This window comes from Salmo salar, chromosome 23 (assembly GCF_965601325.2).
Source record: "Salmo salar chromosome 23, fSalSal1, whole genome shotgun sequence".
NCBI lineage: Eukaryota > Metazoa > Chordata > Actinopteri > Salmoniformes > Salmonidae > Salmo > Salmo salar.
Window position 1 is genome coordinate 41,951,907 of NC_138313.1, and position 20,460 is coordinate 41,972,366.

The following is a 20,460-nucleotide window of genomic DNA, read 5'->3' on the forward strand; positions in this document are numbered from 1 at the left end:
ACCAACACATCCTCCGAGAGCAACTTCTCCCAACCATCCAGGAACAGTTTGGTGATGAACAATGCCTTTTCCAGCATGATGGAGCACCTTGCCATAAGGCAAAAGTGATAACTAAGTGGCTCGGGGAACGAAACATTGATATTTACAGTCCATGGCCAGGAAACTCCCCAGACCTTAATCCCATTGAGAACTTGTGGTCAATCCTCAAGAGGCAGGTGGACAAACAAAAACCCACAAATTCTGACAAACTCCAATCATTAATTATGCAAGAATGGGCTGCCATCAGTCAGGATGTGGCCCAGAAGTTAATTGACAGCATGCCAGGGCGGATTGCAGAGGTCTTGAAAAAGAAGCGTCAACACTGCAAATATTGACTCTTTGCATCAACTTCATGTAATTTTCAATAAAAGCCTTTGACACTCTTGAAATGCTTGTAATTATACTTCAGTATTCCATAGTAACATCTGACAAAAATATCTAAAGACACTGAAGCAGCAAACTTTGTGAAAATTAATATTTGTGTAATTCTCAAAACTTTTGGCCATGACTGTATATATAAACTCAGCAAAAAAAGAAATGTCCCTTTTTCAGGACCCTGTTTTTCAAAGATAATTTGTAAAAATCCAAATAGCTTTACAGATCTTCATTGTAAAGTGTTTAAACACTGTTTCCCATGCTTGTTCAATGAACCATAAGCAATTAATGAACATGCACCTGTGGAATGGTCGTTAATAAGACACTAACTGCTTACAGACAGTAGGCAATTAAGGTCACAGTTATGAAAACTTAGGACACTAAAAAGGCCTTTCTACTGACTCTGAAAAACACCAAAAGAAAGATGCCCATGGTCCCTGCTCATCTGCGTGAACATACCTTAAGTATGCTGCAAGGAGGCATGTGGACTGCAGATGTGGCCAGGGCAATAAATTGCAATGTTCGTACTGTGAGATGCCTAAGACAGCGCTACAGGGAGACATGACGGACAGCTGATCGTCCTCGCAGTGGCAGACCACGTGTAACAACACCTGCACAGGATCGGTACATCCGAACATCACACCTGCGGGACAGTTACAGGATGGCAACAACAACTGCCTGAGTTAGACCAGGAACACACAATCCCTCCGTCAGTGCTCAGACTGTACGCAATAGGCTGAGAGAGGCTGGACTGAGGGCTTGTAGGCCTGTTGTAAGGCAGGTCACTCACCAGACATCACCGGCAACAACATCGCCTATGGGCACAAACCCACCGTTGCTGGACCAGACAGGACTGGCAAAAAGTGCTCTTCACTGACGAGTCGCGGTATTGTCTCACCAGGGGGGATAGTCGGATTTGCATTTGTCGTCGAAGGAACGAGCGTTACACCGAGGCCTGTAATCTGGAGCGGGATCGATTTGGAGGTGGAGGGTCCATCATGGTTTTTGGCGATGTGTCACAGCATCATCGGACTGCACTTGTTGTCATTGTAGGCAATCTCAACGCTGTGCGTTACAGGGAAGACATCCTCCTCCCTCATGTGGTACCCTTCCTGCAGGCTCATCCAGACATGACCCTCCAGCATGACAATGCCACCAGCCATACTGCTCGTTCTGTGTGTGATTTCCTGCAAGACAGGAATGTCAGTGTTCTGCCATGCCAGCGAAGAGTTCGGATCTCAATCCCATTGAGCACGTCTGGGACCTGTTGGATCGGAGGGTGAGGGCTAGGACCATTCCCCCCAGAAATGTCCAGGAACTTGCAGGTGCCTTGGTGGAAGAGTGGGGTAACTACTCACAGCAAGAACTGGCAAATCTGGTGCAGTCGATGAGGAGGAGAGGAACTGCAGTACTTAATGCAGCTGGTGGCCACACCAGATACTGACTGTAACTTTTGATTTTGACCCCCCCCTTTGTTCAGGTACACATTATTCAATTTCTGTTAGTCACATGTCTACGGAACTTATTCAGTTTGTCTCAGTTGTTGAATCTTGTTATGTTCATACAAATATTTACACGTTAAGTTTGCTGAAAATAAACGCTGTTGATATTGACAGGACGTTTCTTTTTTTTGCTGAGTTTATATATATATATATATAGACACGCTTACTGTGACGTTTACACATATGTACTTTTACACACGCACACGTACTTGTGTGAGCACGCATGACACACGCAAACACACATACATAAGAATACACACACACACACCAGAGTTGTTAAGCCTTTTCTTAGTCAGGCAGTCAGTCCCTTTTTCTCCTTTCTCTCCCTGCTAACCTGCTGAAAAATTCCAACCCCCATGTGTTTTCCTTATACTGAGATCAATAGAAAGCCGAGGCTAAAAGAAGCTAGCCAAGGGGATTGTACCAGTCCCACTAGGAGCTGGTATAGAATCCATGTTAACTTATTCATTATGATCTTAAAGCCCATAATGATCTTAGATCAGCACTCCTACTCAGCCCCCTATAAAGCACATCATACCTTTCTCTTAACATATTATTGTGCTAACATGGCTATCAAAACCAGCACTGATGGAGGAAAATTACAGACTAATCATTTAGTTTCAGTCAAATTAGCACTAACAGCCAGAGCTCCCGTCCAATAGCGAGTTTTGTTTTTAAAGACTGTTTGTCAATTTGTAATTTAAAAAAATCACTGCATTGTCTTCCCTCAGGGTTTACTGAACAGCGAGAGGTCCGATTGCCGTTGTTTACGTTGCACATTGGCTTCTAGCCGGCCATCGATCCCTCAGGTTTTTGGGGGAAAAGGGAGAAAGAGGCCTGTCTTTAATGCTTTTGTTTGTTTGACTTTAAACAGCATTATGCCAGTTGGCAAGGACAGGGTCAATGTCAAGTAAACAATAATGAAATTATACATTTACAAGGCTCAATGTGGCTAAAAATGACTGTGGCAATCTTTTACTAGGTTACTAGAAAGGTGCACCGTTTGACTCCCTATTTACGTTCGACTGGTCGCTTTTTGTCAGCTCTCTGTGCAAAGCCCTTGTCTGATGTTGTTTTGGCAGCCATATTGAAAGGGGGGGGGGTGGGGGGCTACCTCTGTTTTAGTTTGTGTGGGGGTATGAATGTGAATGTTTGTTTGTGTGTTTTAAGTTTGTGTGAGTGTGCTTGGGTATAGGGGCCCATAGCTCAGTCTACCAGTGTCTAACTGTCTAACTCATTCCCATACATAATCCTTGCTCAGCAGAGAGAGACAGTTTGTGTGTTTGTACGTGTGCTTGGGCCTCGGAGACATTCAGGGTGTATACCTCAACCTCAGCTCTCCTCTTCTCCGCAGTTGTATGAACAACAGCCATCACCACAGCGAGTTACTCTTGTGGTCGTGAATGATAGACGCGCGAGGCCCTACCAGTCATTCAAAGCACATTCTTGAGCGGATCTCATATCGCCAGAGGTTGGCCCGGGCACTCCTCATACTCGCCAAGGAAAATAAGCGACGTGACACCAGGGCTTTGTTTCATCGCGGCGAGGGCCCCTTCTGTTTGTGTTTAATATTGGCTCGAGAGAGGGCTGTCCAACTCGCTGCCTGAACCACAGAATGAGACGGCGTGGCAGTCCTCCCCTCTGCTCTGCTTCTCATGTGTCTGCCACCCTCCTCCATGGACCTCAGAGTCCTCATGAGGCCTAGCGGTTTAGACTGAGAGGAAATCAGATCTCACAACACTGGGGCAATGATACAATGGGGAGAGAGGGAGAGGGGAAGAGGGGGGAAAGAGAGGAGAGGACAAGGGGAGTGAGAGCGGGAGGTAGGAGGAGAGGAGAGGGAGGAGATAAGGGAGAGGAGAGAAGAGTGGAGAACGGTGAGAGAGGAGACAGGAGAGGAGAAGATAAAAGAAGAGTGTATAAATGGAGATATTAGAGGAGAGGAGGAGGGAGAGAGGCAGGCCAAGTCTTACTGAACACAAGCCATGTCTGGGTGGTTTTCCTGCAGGATTGGGGCTTTGATATGTTGTCAAGTCCTCAGACGGAGGTTGACAGTGGTTTCAGGCAGTGGTCAGAGCTTTGATTTAGACTGCTGCACCTCAGACAGAGACTGTATTTCTCTTTTCAAGATTCGGTTGTTTAATATTTACTAAGTGTCTTGGACTGGCTGAAGCTTTGTAGGATTTCTCTGAAATGGAGGTTTATTCTCCATTAATTCTTTGAAAGAGTTAAAAATAAAAATCTTTCTCTGAAACTTTACTCTGACATTTAACTTGAAGCATTTCTCTGACTTGAAGTTTTGAGGAACACTCAAAACCTCAAACTGGATCCAAGCATTGATATCAATCGATGAGCAAGCCGCTCTGAACACCACCATCTGTTGAATGAATCGGCATTGTAGATAGATTGGCGATGGTTTGAGTTAAATATGTTTTCTCTGGATCTGAACCTTGACAAACAAACACATGCCTCCAACAATGCTCATAGTTGTGGGTGTCTTTTTAATTTTAGCTTCAAGTCACAACCAGCTTTAGACAGGGCCTCTGTGTTTTTTCTCTAAAGTGCGTGTAGATGTGTGACACACAGCGAGGGAGGCAGGAAGCAAGCCAGTTCTAGCGGCTGGCTGCTGATGTTAATAGCTTGTCAGTTTCCCTATTTCCTCTCATTGCAGCAGCTGTACGCCGCCCAGCTGGCCAGCATGCAGATCTCACCTGGAGCCAAAATGGCCTCACTGCCACAGCCTCCCAACTCCTCAGACCCCCTATCGCCCTCCGGCTTGAAGAGTGAGAAGAGAGTGTTGAGTCCTGTCACTCACATTAAGGTGAGCCTTCTCTTTATGCTTGACTTTGTGTGTTTTTGTTTGGACCTTGGTTATACAGTATATAACTCACTGACTGAATCAATGATTCAAGTGAAAGGGAATGAATACACACATGTACACACACACACACACACACACACACACACACACACACACACACACACACACACACACACACACACACACACACACACACACACACACACACACACACACACACACACACACACACACACACACATTGGCGCTGGCTGCTGTTTGGCATGGGCCCAGACCTCTTTACTGGAGTGAGCTCGAGAGCATACGCCTCATCTTGACTCGACGAGGCAATAATGGGAGCCATGTGTCTATGTGGGGTCGCTGCAACCAGCATCACAATAGACTGGAGTCAGAACTCACCAAAGCTGCAACCAGCATCACAATAGACTGAAGTCAGAACTCACCACCGCTGCAACCAGCATCACAATAGACTGGAGTCAGAACTCACCACAGCTCTACAGAAGTACTCTTCCCTTGAAACTTCAAACTTCCACCCTGAAACTTCCACATTTCCTAACCCCTTTCCACTCTCGCTACCCTCCACACTGGCATCCCAATGTCCTCCCAGCCTACCAAATCACGTTATTTCTCCTCTCCTCAAGACTGGTTCCAAATTAAATCCATGTTTGTTAGCGTTCCCTTTCACGACCCAGTCAGGGATTCCTCACAAACTCAATGTGAGGCGATGTGGTCATGAACCTTTGATTAGGAAAGAGAGGAGGAGACGGGATGCCAAAAGTTTTTGTTGATCAAATGTATTTATAAATGGCCACAACTTGAAAGTGGGACAATTGAGTACCTTTTTTAGGCAGCAATCTGAGGGTCAAAGCCTGATTTTTCCCAGCTTCTGAACAATGTGCGGTCTCAACACGGTGCCCTGGGAAACACGACCAAAGTATTAAAGCAATATTGCACTCTCAAACACATCATTCACACTGGTCTACACTGAGTATAAACAAACACAACTTTTCTGTCTGCTTCAAATGTTTTTATTCTGTCAATCTCGACTCCCAGACAGACATGCTTCAACATAATTCAGAGGCTCAGTTGAATAGACGAGTCAGGTTGAATCAGGGCGACAGACTCTTCAGTCAGTTGGATAGAGAAATTATCCTACTCAGCTGAGCTTAGATCATGACAGCTACACTGAGTGTACAAAATATTAAGAACACCTGGTCTTTCCATGACATAGACTGACCAGGTGAATCCAGGTCTGAAAGCTGTGATCCCTTATTGATGTCACTTCTTTTTTAATTTATTTTTTATTTCACCTTTATTTAACCAGGTAGGTTAAATAAATGTAACTTAATTTAACTTAATTTAACTTCTTAATCTACCTTAGTGTAGATGAAGGAAGAGTAGATGGGTTAAAGGATTTTTAAGCCCTGAGACAATTGAGATTGTGCTTGTGTGCCATAAACAGGGTGAATGGGCAAGACACAAGATTTAAGTGCCTTTGAACAGGGTATGGTAGTACACCGGTTTGTGTCAAGAACTGCGAAGCTGCTGGGTTTTTCATGCTCAACAATTTCCTGTGTGTATCAAGAATGGTCCACCACCCAAAGGACTTCCAGGCAACTTGACACAGCTGTGGGAAGCATTGGGGTCAACATGGGCCAGAATCCCTGCAGAACACATTCGACACCTTGTAGAGTCCATAACCCAATGAATTGAGGCTGTTCTTAGGGCAAAAGGGGGTGCAACTCAATATTAGGAAGGTGTTCCTAATGTTTAGTACACTCAGTGTATACACACTTCAACTGACAACTACATTTTCACCAGGTCTTCACTTGAAGGAGTCTGTCATAATGCCATCATAACAACGTCAAAATAATTGTTTGCCCATGTAACAGGTCCATGGTGTGTTTTCAGCCTTTTCTTACCCCTGTACCCACTCTTTCTCCTCGTCTTCCACAGGAGGAAGGGTCGACGCAGCCCCTGAACCTCTCAGCCCGATCTAAGACTGGCGAGCCCCACCGCTCCCCGTCCTCGCCGTCACACACCCTGTTCCCCAGCAACAAGACCAGCCCCATCACCATGGGGAAGGGGCGCATCCCCAGCCCCCTCTCCAACATGGGCAGAGGCTCACTGGGTGGGTGCAGTGAACACACACACATGCCTGTGCACACACTCACAGGTACAAATAAACAAAATGCACACAAACACCTTCACATTGCACACAAACATTCCTAGCATCCACCGCCAGTTCAAGTCAACCCCAAAGGAGACCTAGTTTAAAAAAAAATGTTTTTACGAGTGCCCAAAGCCCTGTATTTAGTACCAATGAAAACCCAGGCAGCGGAACCAGTGAAACCCAGCACACGTTATTTGGTTTAAAGAGACTTCCTCACATCATTGTCTGCCCTGGACCATAAACCTTAGTGCTCTACCTCTGCTATCTGTGATTAAGCCCAATCTAAAGCCTTGCATTACACCAAAACTATTTTGTTAGCTCCTCTAGAGTGTCTTTGAGGACGTACCACTTCACTTGTGTTCCTTCCTGTGTGCTATATTACGCCTTTTTTTTAACGGCCACCCAAGCATACAGTACTTCCTCTTCATCTGATAATTAGACAAGGAAGGTAGCGGAAAGTTTGCACTCCCGGAGGAGAACATTGGGTGCTTGTAGAGAAACTGCCGTTGGAAAAATGTAATTTACAGATGAGTCTTTCATTGTCTAACCACAAATAAAGGCGTCACCCCTACCCCTAGGCACCTGTGTAGATCTCAATGAGCTGGAGATTTAAAAGCAATATGGTAACAACTCCACCTTTTTTTCTATGTTGCTTATACCTGTCCAATCCTCTCAGCTCTACGTATGTCTAGAGAGGAGGAACCAATCCTCTCAGCTCTACGTATGTCTAGAGAGGAAGAACCAATCCTCTCAGCTCTACGTATGTCTAGAGAGGAGGAACCAATCCTCTCAGCTCTACGTATGTCTAGAGAGGAGGAACCAATCCTCTCAGCTCTACGTATGTCTAGAGAGGAGGAACCAATCCTCTCAGCTCTACGTATGTCTAGAGAGGAGGAACCAATCCTCTCAGCTCTACGTATGTCTAGAGAGGAGGAACCAATCCTCTCAGCTCTACGTATGTCTAGAGAGGAGGAACCAATCCTCTCAGCTCTACACATGTCTAGAGAGGAGGAGCTAGTGGTCCATTTGGAATCAGTCGTTTGTCAAGATCTTTTCCTGTAAGGTCACGTACAGCAACAATGCTGATTGGTCTGCTACTGTGCCCATCAACAGTCAGACACTGACGGCCGCTGCTTTCTACCCACAGACATCCTATCCAGCCTGAACTCCACGGCATTGTTTGGGGACCAGGACGCGGTGATGAAGGCCATCCAGGAGGCGAGGAAGATGAGGGAGCAGATCCAGAGAGAACAGCTTCATCATCAGCAGCAGCAGAGCCTGGAGGCCAAGCTCACAGCCCTGAGCGGCATGAGCCTCAGCAATGGCAGCAAGGTGATAGTCACAACGCACATAAAGATGCACCCACACACATGAACGCATGCACAAACTCACACTCAAACACGTAGATGCATACACACATGTATACGCATGCACATGTGTGTTTACTAAAATCATTGTATTTAGTTTAATAAAAATTCTATGACCTAAACTTCAACTGGAGTTGTCCATAAAGACCATTGAGAAAGTTGAGGAAGCTAAACTCCAAGGTATTAACATTGGACCATCAATTATCAGGCCCTCATTGTAAATAAGAATGTGTTCTTAATTAACTGACTTGCCTAGTTAAATAAATAAAAAATTGCCAAAGTTGTTGTGAAGATGGGGAGAAATACAGTATGTCTGTTATAAAAAGATGTTCTGCGTTTTTGACACAAACATCACCTGTACTAGTTGTTCAGGCTCTAATCATATCCCTTCTTGATTACTGTCCGGTAATATGGTCAAGTGCAGCCAGGAAAGACCTAGCAATGCTGCAGCTGGCTCAAAACACAGCAGCACACCTTGCCCTTAACTACACATACAGCACTACCATCAACATTTTATTTAACTAGGCAAGTTGGTTAAGAACAAATTCTTATTTACAATGATGGCCGAGGAACAGTGGGTTAACGGCCTTGTTCAGGGGCAGAACGACAGATTTTTACCTTGTCAGCTCAGGGATTCAATCTAGGAACCTTTCAGTTACTGGTCCAACGCTCTAACTACCAGGCTACCTGCATGTAAGAAAGACATGCATGCCATGTCTTTCCTGGTTGAGGGTTGACGAGAGATGAACTTCTTCTCTAGTTTTTATGAGAAATATAACTATAATATAATCTGGAAATTCCAGATTGTCTGAATAATCAAATAACATTTAGCTCAGACACCCATACATACCCCACAAGACATGTCACCATGGGTCTCTTCAGACACCCATACATACCCCACAAGACATGTCACCAGGGGTCTCTTCAGACACCCATACATACCCCACAAGACATGTCACCTGGGTTTTCTTCAGACACCCATACATACCCCACAAGACATGTCACCTGGGTTCTCTTCAGACACCCATACATACCCCACAAGACATGTCACCATGGGTCTCTTCAGACACCCATACATACCCCACAAGACATGTCACCAGGGGTCTCTTCAGACACCCATACATACCCCACAAGACATGTCACCAGGGGTCTCTTCAGACACCCATACATACCCCACAAGGCATGTTACCAGGGGTCTCTTCAGACACCCATACATACCCCACGAGACATGTCACCAGGGGTCTCTTCACAGTCCCCAAGTCCAAAATGAATTCACGCCAATGCACAGTATTATACAGAACCATGATCACATGGAACTCCCTTCCATCTACTATTACTCAAATAAACAGCAAAATAACCTTGAAACAACGGATTAGACAAGAACTCGAGAACTGTGAGGACACACAGACAGACACACACAGACAGACAAAGGCACACACACACACAAACACATACACACACAGACAGAGACACACACACACACACACACACACACACACAGACAGAGACACAAACACACACACAGACACATACACACACAAACAGAGACAGTCAGACACACAAACAGAGACAGCCACACAGACAGCCACACACAGACAGCCACACATAGACAGCCACACAGCCAGACAAACAGCCACACAGCCAGCCACACAGCCAGCCAGCCAGTCAGCCAGCCAGCCAGCCAGTCAGCCAGCCAGCCAGCCAGACAGACCGACAGACAGACCGACAGACAGACAGACAGACAGACAGACAGACAGACAGACACACACACACACACACACACACACACCCAAACACACGCATACACACAGACTAACAAACACACACACACACACACACACACACACAGACACACACAGACAGACACATACAGACACAGACAGCCACAGACATACACACAGACAGACACACACACACACACAGACAGACACACACACACACACAGACAGACACACACACACACACACAAACAAACAAACACAGACACACAGACAGGCAGACAGGCAGACACACACGCAGACACACACGCATGACAGACAGACGGGCAGACGGGCAGACGGGCAGACGGGCAGACAGGCACACACAGAGAGATGCAGAAACAGACAGACACAGACAGACAGACAGACAGACAGACTGACAGACACGCGACAGACAGACAGACACACACACAGACACACACACGCAGAAACACACACTGACAGACACACACACACACACACACACACACACACCACACACACACACACACACACACACACCACACACACACACTGACAGACACAGACACACACACTGACAGACACAGACACAGAACGACACAGACACAGACACATACAACGACAGACACATACACCGACACAGACAGACACACACTGACAGATACACACTGACAGACACACACAGACACACACACAGACAGACACACACGCACAGACACACGCACACACACACGCAGATGCAGAAAGACATGCAGACAGACACAGACAGCCAGACAGAGACACCACACACAGACAGGACAGACAGACAGACCAGACAGACCAGACAGACAGACAGACAGACAGACAGACAGACAGACAGACAGACAGACAGACAGACAGACAGACAGACAGACAGACAGACAGACAGACAGACACACACACACACACTGACAGACACACACACACACACACTGACAGACACAGACACACACACTGACAGACACAGACACAGAACGACACAGACACAGACACATACACCGACAGACACATACACCGACACGGACAGACACACACTGACAGATACACACTGACAGACACACACAGACACACACACAGACAGACACACACGCACAGACACACGCACACACACGCGCAGATGTAGAAAGACATGCAGACAGACACAGACAGCCAGACAGAGACACACACACAGACAGACAGACAGACAGACAGACAGACAGACAGACAGACAGACAGACAGACAGACAGACAGACAGACAGACAGACTCTAACACACACACACTTCACACTCACAGACACACACTCACAGACACAGACACGCACACACGTACACACACACAGAGACACACACGTACAGACACGTACAGACACGTACAGACACACATACACACACGTACACACACTCTAACACACACATACTTTTGTAGTTGTATGTTTTGTGTAATTGTTGTATTGTTTCTATATCGTTGTGTTTTACATTTGTTTGACTGTTCTTGTCTATCAGCGTATCAGTGTTTTGTGTGACTGTCCTTGTCTATCAGTGTATTAGTGTTTTGTGTGACTGTCCTTGTCTATCAGTGTATTAGTGTTTTGTGTGACTGTCCTTGTCTATCAGTGTATTAGTGTTTTGTGTGACTGTCCTTGTCTATCAGTGTATTAGTGTTTTGTGTGACTGTCCTTGTCTATCAGCGTATCAGTGTTTTGTGTGACTGTCCTTGTCTATCAGTGTATTAGTGTTTTGTGTGACTGTCCTTGTCTATCAGTGTATTAGTGTTTTGTGTGACTGTCCTTGTCTATCAGTGTATTAGTGTTTTGTGTGACTGTCCTTGTCTATCAGTGTATTAGTGTTTTGTGTGACTGTCCTTGTCTATCAGCGTATCAGTGTTTTGTGTGACTGTCCTTGTCTATCAGTGTATTAGTGTTTTGTGTGACTGTCCTTGTCTATCAGTGTATTAGTGTTTTGTGTGACTGTCCTTGTCTATCAGTATATTAGTGTTTTGTGTGACTGTCCTTGTCTATCAGTGTTTTGTGTGACTGTCCTTGTCTATCAGTGTATCACTGTTTTGTGTGACTGTCCTTGTCTATCAGTGTATTAGTGTTTTGTGTGACTGTCCTTGTCTATCAGTGCTTTGATACATGTCATGTACTTTGTGGACCCCAGGAAGAGTAGCTGCTGCTTCGGCAAAAGCTACTGGGGATCCAAATGAACAAATAAACACCAATGAGCGCACACACACACACACACAAGCTACATATTTTCAATGAGCACTATTAGCCTCAACAGACAAGGTAAGAAAATGCAGACAGATGCCTGAACAATGTACACTTGCTCTAACTATATTCTCATTCTCAGATTGACACGGGGCAAGCTCAATTCTGTCACTTTCTCAATTCATACATGTACTGTTGAAGGGAAATAGTGTTGTCTGCTTTTTTCTCTGGAACCCTGGCCAGTGCTCTTGAGATCCTCTCTTCTTTCATATCCACGGCCACCCAGAAGTCGACTGCTTTGAACAGACAGCAGCTGGGTCTATGACAGTGATGGTTTTGGTGTGTGTGTGTGTGTGTGTGTGTGTGTGTGTGTGTGTGTGTGTGTGTGTGTGTGTGTGTGTGTGTGTGTGTGTGTGTGTGTGTGTGTGTGTGTGTGTGTGTGTGTGTGTGTGTGTGTGTGTCTTGGGGGTCTATACCCAATTAGAACCACAGTCTGGGCAGAGGGCCTTCAGACCTCCTTGCCCCCCGGGTTGAAGGGAGGAGATGGGCCACTTTGTAGCAGGAACTCCTATACCCACAGGGTCCCCCATGTTAAAAAATATCTTCAAAATATAAATCAGATCAGTCAATCATGGATAGACTCAAGGGAAAATACATTTTGAAAGGGAGGAAGGACGAAGTCAGAGGAATCATTAATATTTTAGTGATGAATACTTTGAATCCCCTCTGCCACAGCTTCAACTAGAGGCCACAGCTTCAACTAGAGCCCACAGCTCCAACTAGAGGCCACAGCTTCAACTAGAGGCCACAGCTTCAACTAGAGCCCACAGCTCCAACTAGAGGCCACAGCTTCAACTAGAGGCCACAGCTCTAACTAGAGGCCACAGCTCTAACTAGAGGGCACAGCTCCAACTAGAGGCCACAGCTCTAACTAGAGGCCACAGCTCTAACTAGAGGCCACAGCTCCAACTAGAGGCCACAGCTCTAACTAGAGGCCACAGCTCTAACTAGAGGCCACAGCTCCAACTAGAGGCCACAGCTCTAACTAGAGGCCACAGCTCTAACTAGAGGCCACAGCTCTAACTAGAGTGCACAGCTCCAACTAGAGGCCACAGCTCTAACTAGAGGCCACAGCTCTAACTAGAGGCCACAGCTCCAACTAGAGGCCACAGCTCTAACTAGAGGCCACAGCTCTAACTAGAGGCCACAGCTCTAACTAGAGGCCACAGCTCCAACTAGAGGCCACAGCTCTAACTAGAGGCCACAGCTCCAACTAGAGGCCACAGCTTAAACTAGAGGCCACGTTTCCTGTACATATTAAACATTACTTTCTGTTTTTGATTGGAAGTTGTTTAGCATAAGTGGAGAAAAATATTCTGCTATTTATCAGTGTTTTGAATGTGTTTCTTTGTAGATGGGTTGACATGATCCTAATCAAAAGGTCTAAATGTGTCAATGATTTTAAATGATCAAACAAAGCCTGGTATATTGTGAACAATAGGTTCTCACATGTACCAACACTATATTTTCCGACTTTATAAGGACAAACCGAGCAATGCAGCAATTTACTTTATGGCTCCTTTCCTCCTAATAAAAAGCTCATTTGGAAACTCTCAAAGTTATTGTTTCCGGTTCTAAAACACCACAGGCCACTGTTTGTTGTTCAGTGTTATTCGTTACCTAACAACGGTTCCTCAAACACACTTTTCTTAGCTTTAAGTTATGTTTTTTGCCACTCATAGGATTGTCTCTGTCCTAGTCAATTCATAGAGAAAGCTGACATGACTCACCACCTCCATTCTGCAGATAACTCATGTAACTAATCCAATCCAATGGGCTACACTTTGGACTTTGCATTCATTATATTTGAGTCTGAGCGTCATGCTTTCATGAAAATCATTTTTTCTAGGTAATATTGATGCTATTTTTGGGACATTCTTTAGAAATGCATTAGATTAGGCAGTATGAAACTACTGAAACACCTGATCCTAATCTGATCTCTGATACAGGGGGTATCACACAGATGACTGTGTTCTAAGGATACACCATGGGGTGAAGAGGGTGTGGGGTGTAACTTCATATGGAGCTATGCTGATGGTCTGTGTGTGGGTGTGGTGTGTCTGTATGCATGCATATGTGTGTGTGTGTGTGTGTGTGTGTGTGTGTGTGTGGGTGTGTGTGTGTGTGCGGGTCTTAACCTTAGTCATCATTCAATTTTAACAAGATTCCCTTTGCTATAAGTTGTACTACTGCCGGTGATCCAGGAGTCCTCTTTCTGCTGCCGTGTCCTGGCACTGGGCTGGCCTTGGCCATGTTAATGTCATTATAGCTCGCCTTGCGCACAGACGCTAGCTCCAGCCAGCAAGTGGCATTGTTGAGTATCGCGTTACGCTTACTCTGCTTCCAACAAGGCCCGCAGCTGCCAAGCAAGCACACTAAAATAGCCACAGAGTGTGAGTGCGTGGGTGTTTGTCCTGTGTGCCTGTGTGCGTGTGTGTGTTTGTGTGTGTCTACATGTATATTAGTGTGTGTTTGTGTGTGTGTCTACATGTATACTGGTGTGTGTGTGACTGTGTGTGTGTATGGAGTAAGTTTATTCCAGTTTTGAGTGAGCTGGTATTGCGTAGAGCATTCAGTGTGTCCTACTCAGCAGAGCACTGGTACTTTACTAGAACGTCCCTGTCACTAAGCCTACTTAACTCTGTCGGTAGTTGACATCAGCTGTCGGAACTACTCAACTACGTTACACCAGCTCTTTTGTGTGCCACACTGCAAGGAAAGGAGGGACCGTTGAGGAGAACATTAGAAATGTGGGTGACTTGAGTCAAGCCAGGCCAGTCACCACACAGCAGTCTCTGTTGTCAGTCCCAACAGGAAATGTGTTGTGGTATTCACTGGCTGTTCTGGAGTGCGTTCTCATTGCTAGTATGCACCTTATAGTTTTTGAGCAAAGTTATATACAAGTACCGTTGCATCCAAATTCAAGGCCTTATAGATATGAATATGTATTATTGCTGCTACAACTGGATGAAACAGAATGTGAGCTCCTTCACTTTCCATGGACAACAGGACAAGGCATCTGTATTAAGAGATGACAGGCACAGTGAAAGAAGGAAGGGGGAGAGGAGGAGGAGGAGTGAGGGACTTCATTGCTCCTGGAAGAGGCAGTAAATGTTGTGGGTCGGTTGGAGCAGGGTTTGCCTGTACACGTCGACGCAGTAATGAGCTGAACATGACGCTGATAAAACTGCTCGGCCGGTGCAGTGTTTATAGCGCTGCCATAGCAACCCGTTAAAATGTGTGCCCAGCCAACGAGTTCAGGAGAGCCCAGGCAATAGAGGAGCTCTGTGTGTCTCTTTAAGTTCCGAAATATAGATTGAGTTGAATGTTGGACAAGCCCCAGTCCTGTAAAGTAATAATAGTATATTTTAAGATGGTCTTTTATAGCTTTGAACTATGTAGCTAATGTTGATTAGTCATTGTTGTCATTTACAAGTGACCACATTGGACTGACTCTAGGCCTGCTGTCATACTGAGTCCTGTTACAGATTAAGTCCTAAATCAGTCCTCTCTGTAAGTCCTCTGTTGGTCCAGTGTTAGTCATCTCTGTCAGTCCTCTGTTGGTCCAGTGTTAGTCCTCTCTGTAAGTCCTCTATTGGTCCAGTGTTAGTCATCTCTGTAAGTCCTCTATTGGTCCAGTGTTAGTCATCTTTGTAAGTCCTCTATTGGTCCAGTGTTAGTTCTCAGTAGGTCTTCCAGTTTTAGTCCTCTCTCTTAGTTCTCTGTGAGCAGATTCTGTGGTGTGTGCAGCGCTGCCCAGGCACATGTTCTGTGGTGGCCTGATTACAGCCCTTAACGTCGTGCTGACATTGGCCCTCCCTGGCTCCCTACACATATATATATATATAAAAAAAACAAAAGGCCCCAAGTTCCATCGGTGCTGCCAGCGTCTACCACGGCATGACTTCATCCAGCAACCATTCCCTCCGTCAAACAAAATGCCTTTGTCACCAGAAAACGGGGAGAGGAGGAGGAGAGGTGGAGGAATGAGTGGATGTGTGGTGATTGTGGAGGCCCTTGTTTTCCACCACAGTTCGGGAGCGTGGCAGGGTAATTTTAGCTGGAGGGCTACAGACGGCATGCTGGACTCATTTGAGGGAGAGGGCGGGATGGCGGGCAGGCAGCGCAGAATAATCAGAGACAGTAGGCAGGATGGGTGGGGAGCACTGAGTCAGCTTACATGGTAGCTCTGGGTAGATCTGGCGTATTGTCTCTTTTTGTGGCTAAACAAACTTTTTAGGGGGCCGCTCTCTCTCTTTTCCCTCCTATCTATCTATCTATCTATCTATCTATCTATCTATCTATCTATCTATCTATCTATCTATCTATCTATCTATCTATCTATCTATCTATCTATCTATCTATCTATCTATCTATCTATCTATCTATCTATCTATCTATCTATCTATCTATCTATCTATCTATCTATCTATCTATCTATCTATCTATCTATCTATCTATCTATCTATCTATCTATCTATCATCTATCTATCTATTATCTATCTATCTATTATCTATCTATCTATCTATCTATCTATCTATCTATCTATCTATCTATCTATCTATCTATCTATCTATCTATCTATCTATCTATCTATCTATCTATCACTATTAGGCAGACTCGAACCGCACTCAACCCTGATTGACCTTTGACCTCTTTGTATTTTAGGAGCGGATGCACTTTGAGAGTTTGAGTCAGCACCTGGGCAACCTGGGAGAGGATGGAAAGATGGGCCACAGGGTCATTGACCTTACCAGACCTGAGGATCTTCATGGTGGGTTTCGTCTCTTTCTTTCTTTCTACATTTCTGATGTTCTTCTTCCGCAACTATCTCTTTCAGTTCTCAATACTTTTATGTAAGTGCATTCTGTTGATGTTTATGTGTGTATGCTTACAACCCGTATCTATATAGCTTGGTGCATAATAGTAGAACAGAGGAAAAGAGAAGAGAGAGGTCAAATGAATATTTATAATACATTAGCATAGCTGCGGGAAGTAGGGGTGCTGAGGGTGTTGCAGCATCCCCTGAATAATCATAATAATAGAAAAAAAAGATATACAGTACTGTGCAAAAGTTTTAGGCAGGTGGGAAAAAATGCTGTAAAGTAAGAATGCTTTCAAAAATAGTCATGTTAATAGTTTATATTTATCAACTAACAAAATGCAAAGTGAGTGAACAGAAGAAAAATCTACATCAAATCAATATTTGGTGTGACCACCCTTTGCCTTCAAAACAGCATCAATTCTTCTAGCTACACTTGCACACAGTTTTTGAAGGAACTCAGTACGTAGGTTTGCCCAAACATCTTAGAAAACTAACCACAGTTCTTCTGTGGATTTAGGCAGCCTCAGGTGCTTCTCTCTCTTCATGTAACCCCAGACAGACTCGATGATGTTGAGATCAGGGCTCTGTGGGGGCCGTACCATCACTTCCAGGACTCCTTGTTCTTCTTTACGCTGAAAATAGTTCTTAATGACGTTCACTGTATGTTTGGGGTTGTTGTCATGCTGCAGATTATATTTGGGGACAATCAGATGCCTCCCTGATGGTATTGCATGATGGATAAGTATCTGCCTGTACTTCTCAGCATTGAGGAGACCCTTCATTCTGACCAAATCCCCAACTCCATTTGCAGAAATGCAGCACCAAACTTGCAAGGAACCTCCACCATGCTTAACTGTTGCCTGCAGACACTCATTCGTGTACCGCACTCCAGGCCTTCGGCTACAGCCAAATATTTCACATTTTGACTTATGAGTCCTGAGCACCTGCTGCCATTTTTTCTGCACCCCAGGGGCCGGATTCACAAAAAAGTTCATAACATAGTTCAAAAATGCAATTCCTCAAAATGTTCTTAGGAACTTCGTAAATATCTTTCTTAAGAACTTCGTAAATATCTTATTTCTGTATTGACATTAGTGACGTGCTTGAAACCAATAAATAAGCCTATGTGACAGGGATGATCGGATTTGGTTGTTTCGTTATTTTTCATACATTATAACCATATAAGACATTGAGGTGATGGTGGAGGAAATAGCAGCCAGGAAAAGGTTGCTGTTGGGGAGACTTGATAACTGCGGGGTCACTGCAGAGACCAAAAGGAGAGGATGGGCAAGAGTGGCCTAGTCTGTCTCTGCTGTCGGGGGTATGGCAAGGGACAGTGACGCCCTAAAAACAAGTGGTCCGACATCAAGTCGGCTGCTAAGAAGAAGGGAGTTGAGAGACCATTCATGTGGACCAGCTGGAGGAGAAGGTGTCGTCCACCATAGAGGTGGTGGTAGAGGGACTGTGCGACCGGTAAGTTAGTTAGCTATGTTAGCTAGTTAATGTGTAAAGACATTATAGCCAAAATAGCTAATGACGTTAACGTTAGCTAAGTTAGCCAAGTTCTTCTTTGCAAATTGACGAGATAGTGCTAGAATAATGAAATATATTGTTAATTACTAGCTAGCTAGATTATGCGTGTTTCATTTGTATTCTTGCTGTATTTAAATATCCGGTAGCCAACTGTGTCTGTGGCGCAAGAAAACATACATGGTTACAAAAGTATCCATTCATCTCAAGACAAGGGTTTAGCTGTCCTAAAGTTAAGGGACGGCAGGGTAGCCTAGTGGTTAGAGCATTGGACTAGTAATCGAAAGGTTGCAAATTCAAATCACTGAGCTGACGAGGTACAAATCTGTCATTCTGCCCCTGAACAAGGTAGTTAACCCACTGTTTCTAGGCCGTCATTGAAAATAAGAATTTGTTCTTAACTGACCTGCCTAGTTAAATAAAAGTAAAATTAAAGTACATTACCAAGAAGAAATCCTAATGCATTATTTTCAAGATTCCCATTTCTTCTTAACATTTTCTTAGGAAGAAACTTAGGAAAAACCTTAAGAACATTTCCAATAACTTTATTGAGGAATAGTAACTTTGCTTAAATTTCTTCTTAAGTCTATAGTCTATAGGGAAAAAAATGGCAATTAGGAAGAAATTTCTTCCTAAGGTTTTGTGAATCCGGCCCCAGTTCCTGTGTTTTCATGCATAGTTGAGTCGCTTGGCCTTGTTTCCACATCGGAGGTATGGCCTTTTGGTCGCAAGTCTTCTGACCAGACAGTAGATGGGTGTACCAGGGTCCCATGAAGGCTTCTGACCAGACTTCTCCAGACAGTAGATGGGTGTACCAGGGTCCCACTGTTTTCTGACAATTCTGAGCTGATGGCACTGCTGGACATCTTCCGATTGTGAAGGGAAGTAAGCATGATGTGTCTTTCATCTGCTGCAGTAAGTTTCCTTGGCCGACCACTGCGTCTACGGTCCTCAACGTTGCCCGTTTCTTTGTGCTTCTTCAAAAGAGCTTGGACAGAAAATCTGGAAACACCTGTCTGCCTTGATATTTCTGCCTAGGAGAGACCTTGCTGATGCAGTATAACTACCTTGTGTCTTGTTGCTGTGCTCAGTCTTGCCATGGTGTATGACTTTTGACAGTTAACTGTCTTCAGCAACCTCACCATGTTAGCTGAGTTTGGCTATTCCTCGCCCAGTTTTATTCCTCCTAGACAGCTGTTTCTGTTTCAGTTAATGATTGTGTTTTAACCTACATATTGAATTGATGATCATTAGCACCTGTTTGGTATAATTGTTTAATCAAACACCTGACTATGTGCCTACACAATCCCTGACTCTAAGAATTGATGCTGTTTTGAAGGCAAAGGGCGGTCACACCAAATATTGATTTGATGTAGATTTTTCTTCTGTTCACTCACTTTGCATTTTGTTAGTTGATAAATATAAACTATTAACATTACTATTTTTGAAAGCATTCTTACTTTACAGCATTTTTTCAAACCTTCCTAAAACCTTTGCATGGTACTGGGTGTATATGTAATGTAATGTTACGTATGTGTGTTTTTTTGAATGTATATTTTTTCTTCACAAAAGTAGTGCACTGGGCCTTTTAATAGTCCTGTATTAGCGGACCGATATAGCCGTCTGCCGCGCAGGCAAAGACCCCACCCCTGACAAAGAAAAACATCGCAGCACCCCCACTCCAAAACCACATCCCGCGACTATGGACAGTAGAACAAGTTAGGTTTGAGGTAAAAGTGGGCACATCCTGGTCAGGCTAAATGGATGCCAGTGACCCTTCACTTGGGGCCCTTGGTTAGGTGGCGCCACATTTTTTGGGCCTCTTTCAACTGTGTTCCCTA

At 44.7% G+C, this 20,460-nt stretch overlaps 1 protein-coding gene across 4 annotated transcripts in view; it reads left to right on the plus strand.

The window, feature by feature from the left end:
- LOC106584620 (transcription factor SOX-6) overlaps positions 1-20,460 on the plus strand; it is a 184,144-nt gene that overhangs the window by 141,432 nt on the left and 22,252 nt on the right. For 3 of the 4 annotated variants that reach the window (XM_014170103.3, XM_045706435.2, XM_014170102.3), the window contains 4 exons: positions 4,564-4,737; positions 6,694-6,868; positions 8,058-8,242; positions 16,933-17,038. In XM_014170103.3, coding sequence (XP_014025578.1) covers positions 4,564-4,737; positions 6,694-6,868; positions 8,058-8,242; positions 16,933-17,038 — 640 coding nt within the window. The remainder of the gene's footprint in view (positions 1-4,563; positions 4,738-6,693; positions 6,869-8,057; positions 8,243-16,932; positions 17,039-20,460) is intronic. The other variant, XM_014170106.3, reaches the window with a different exon arrangement.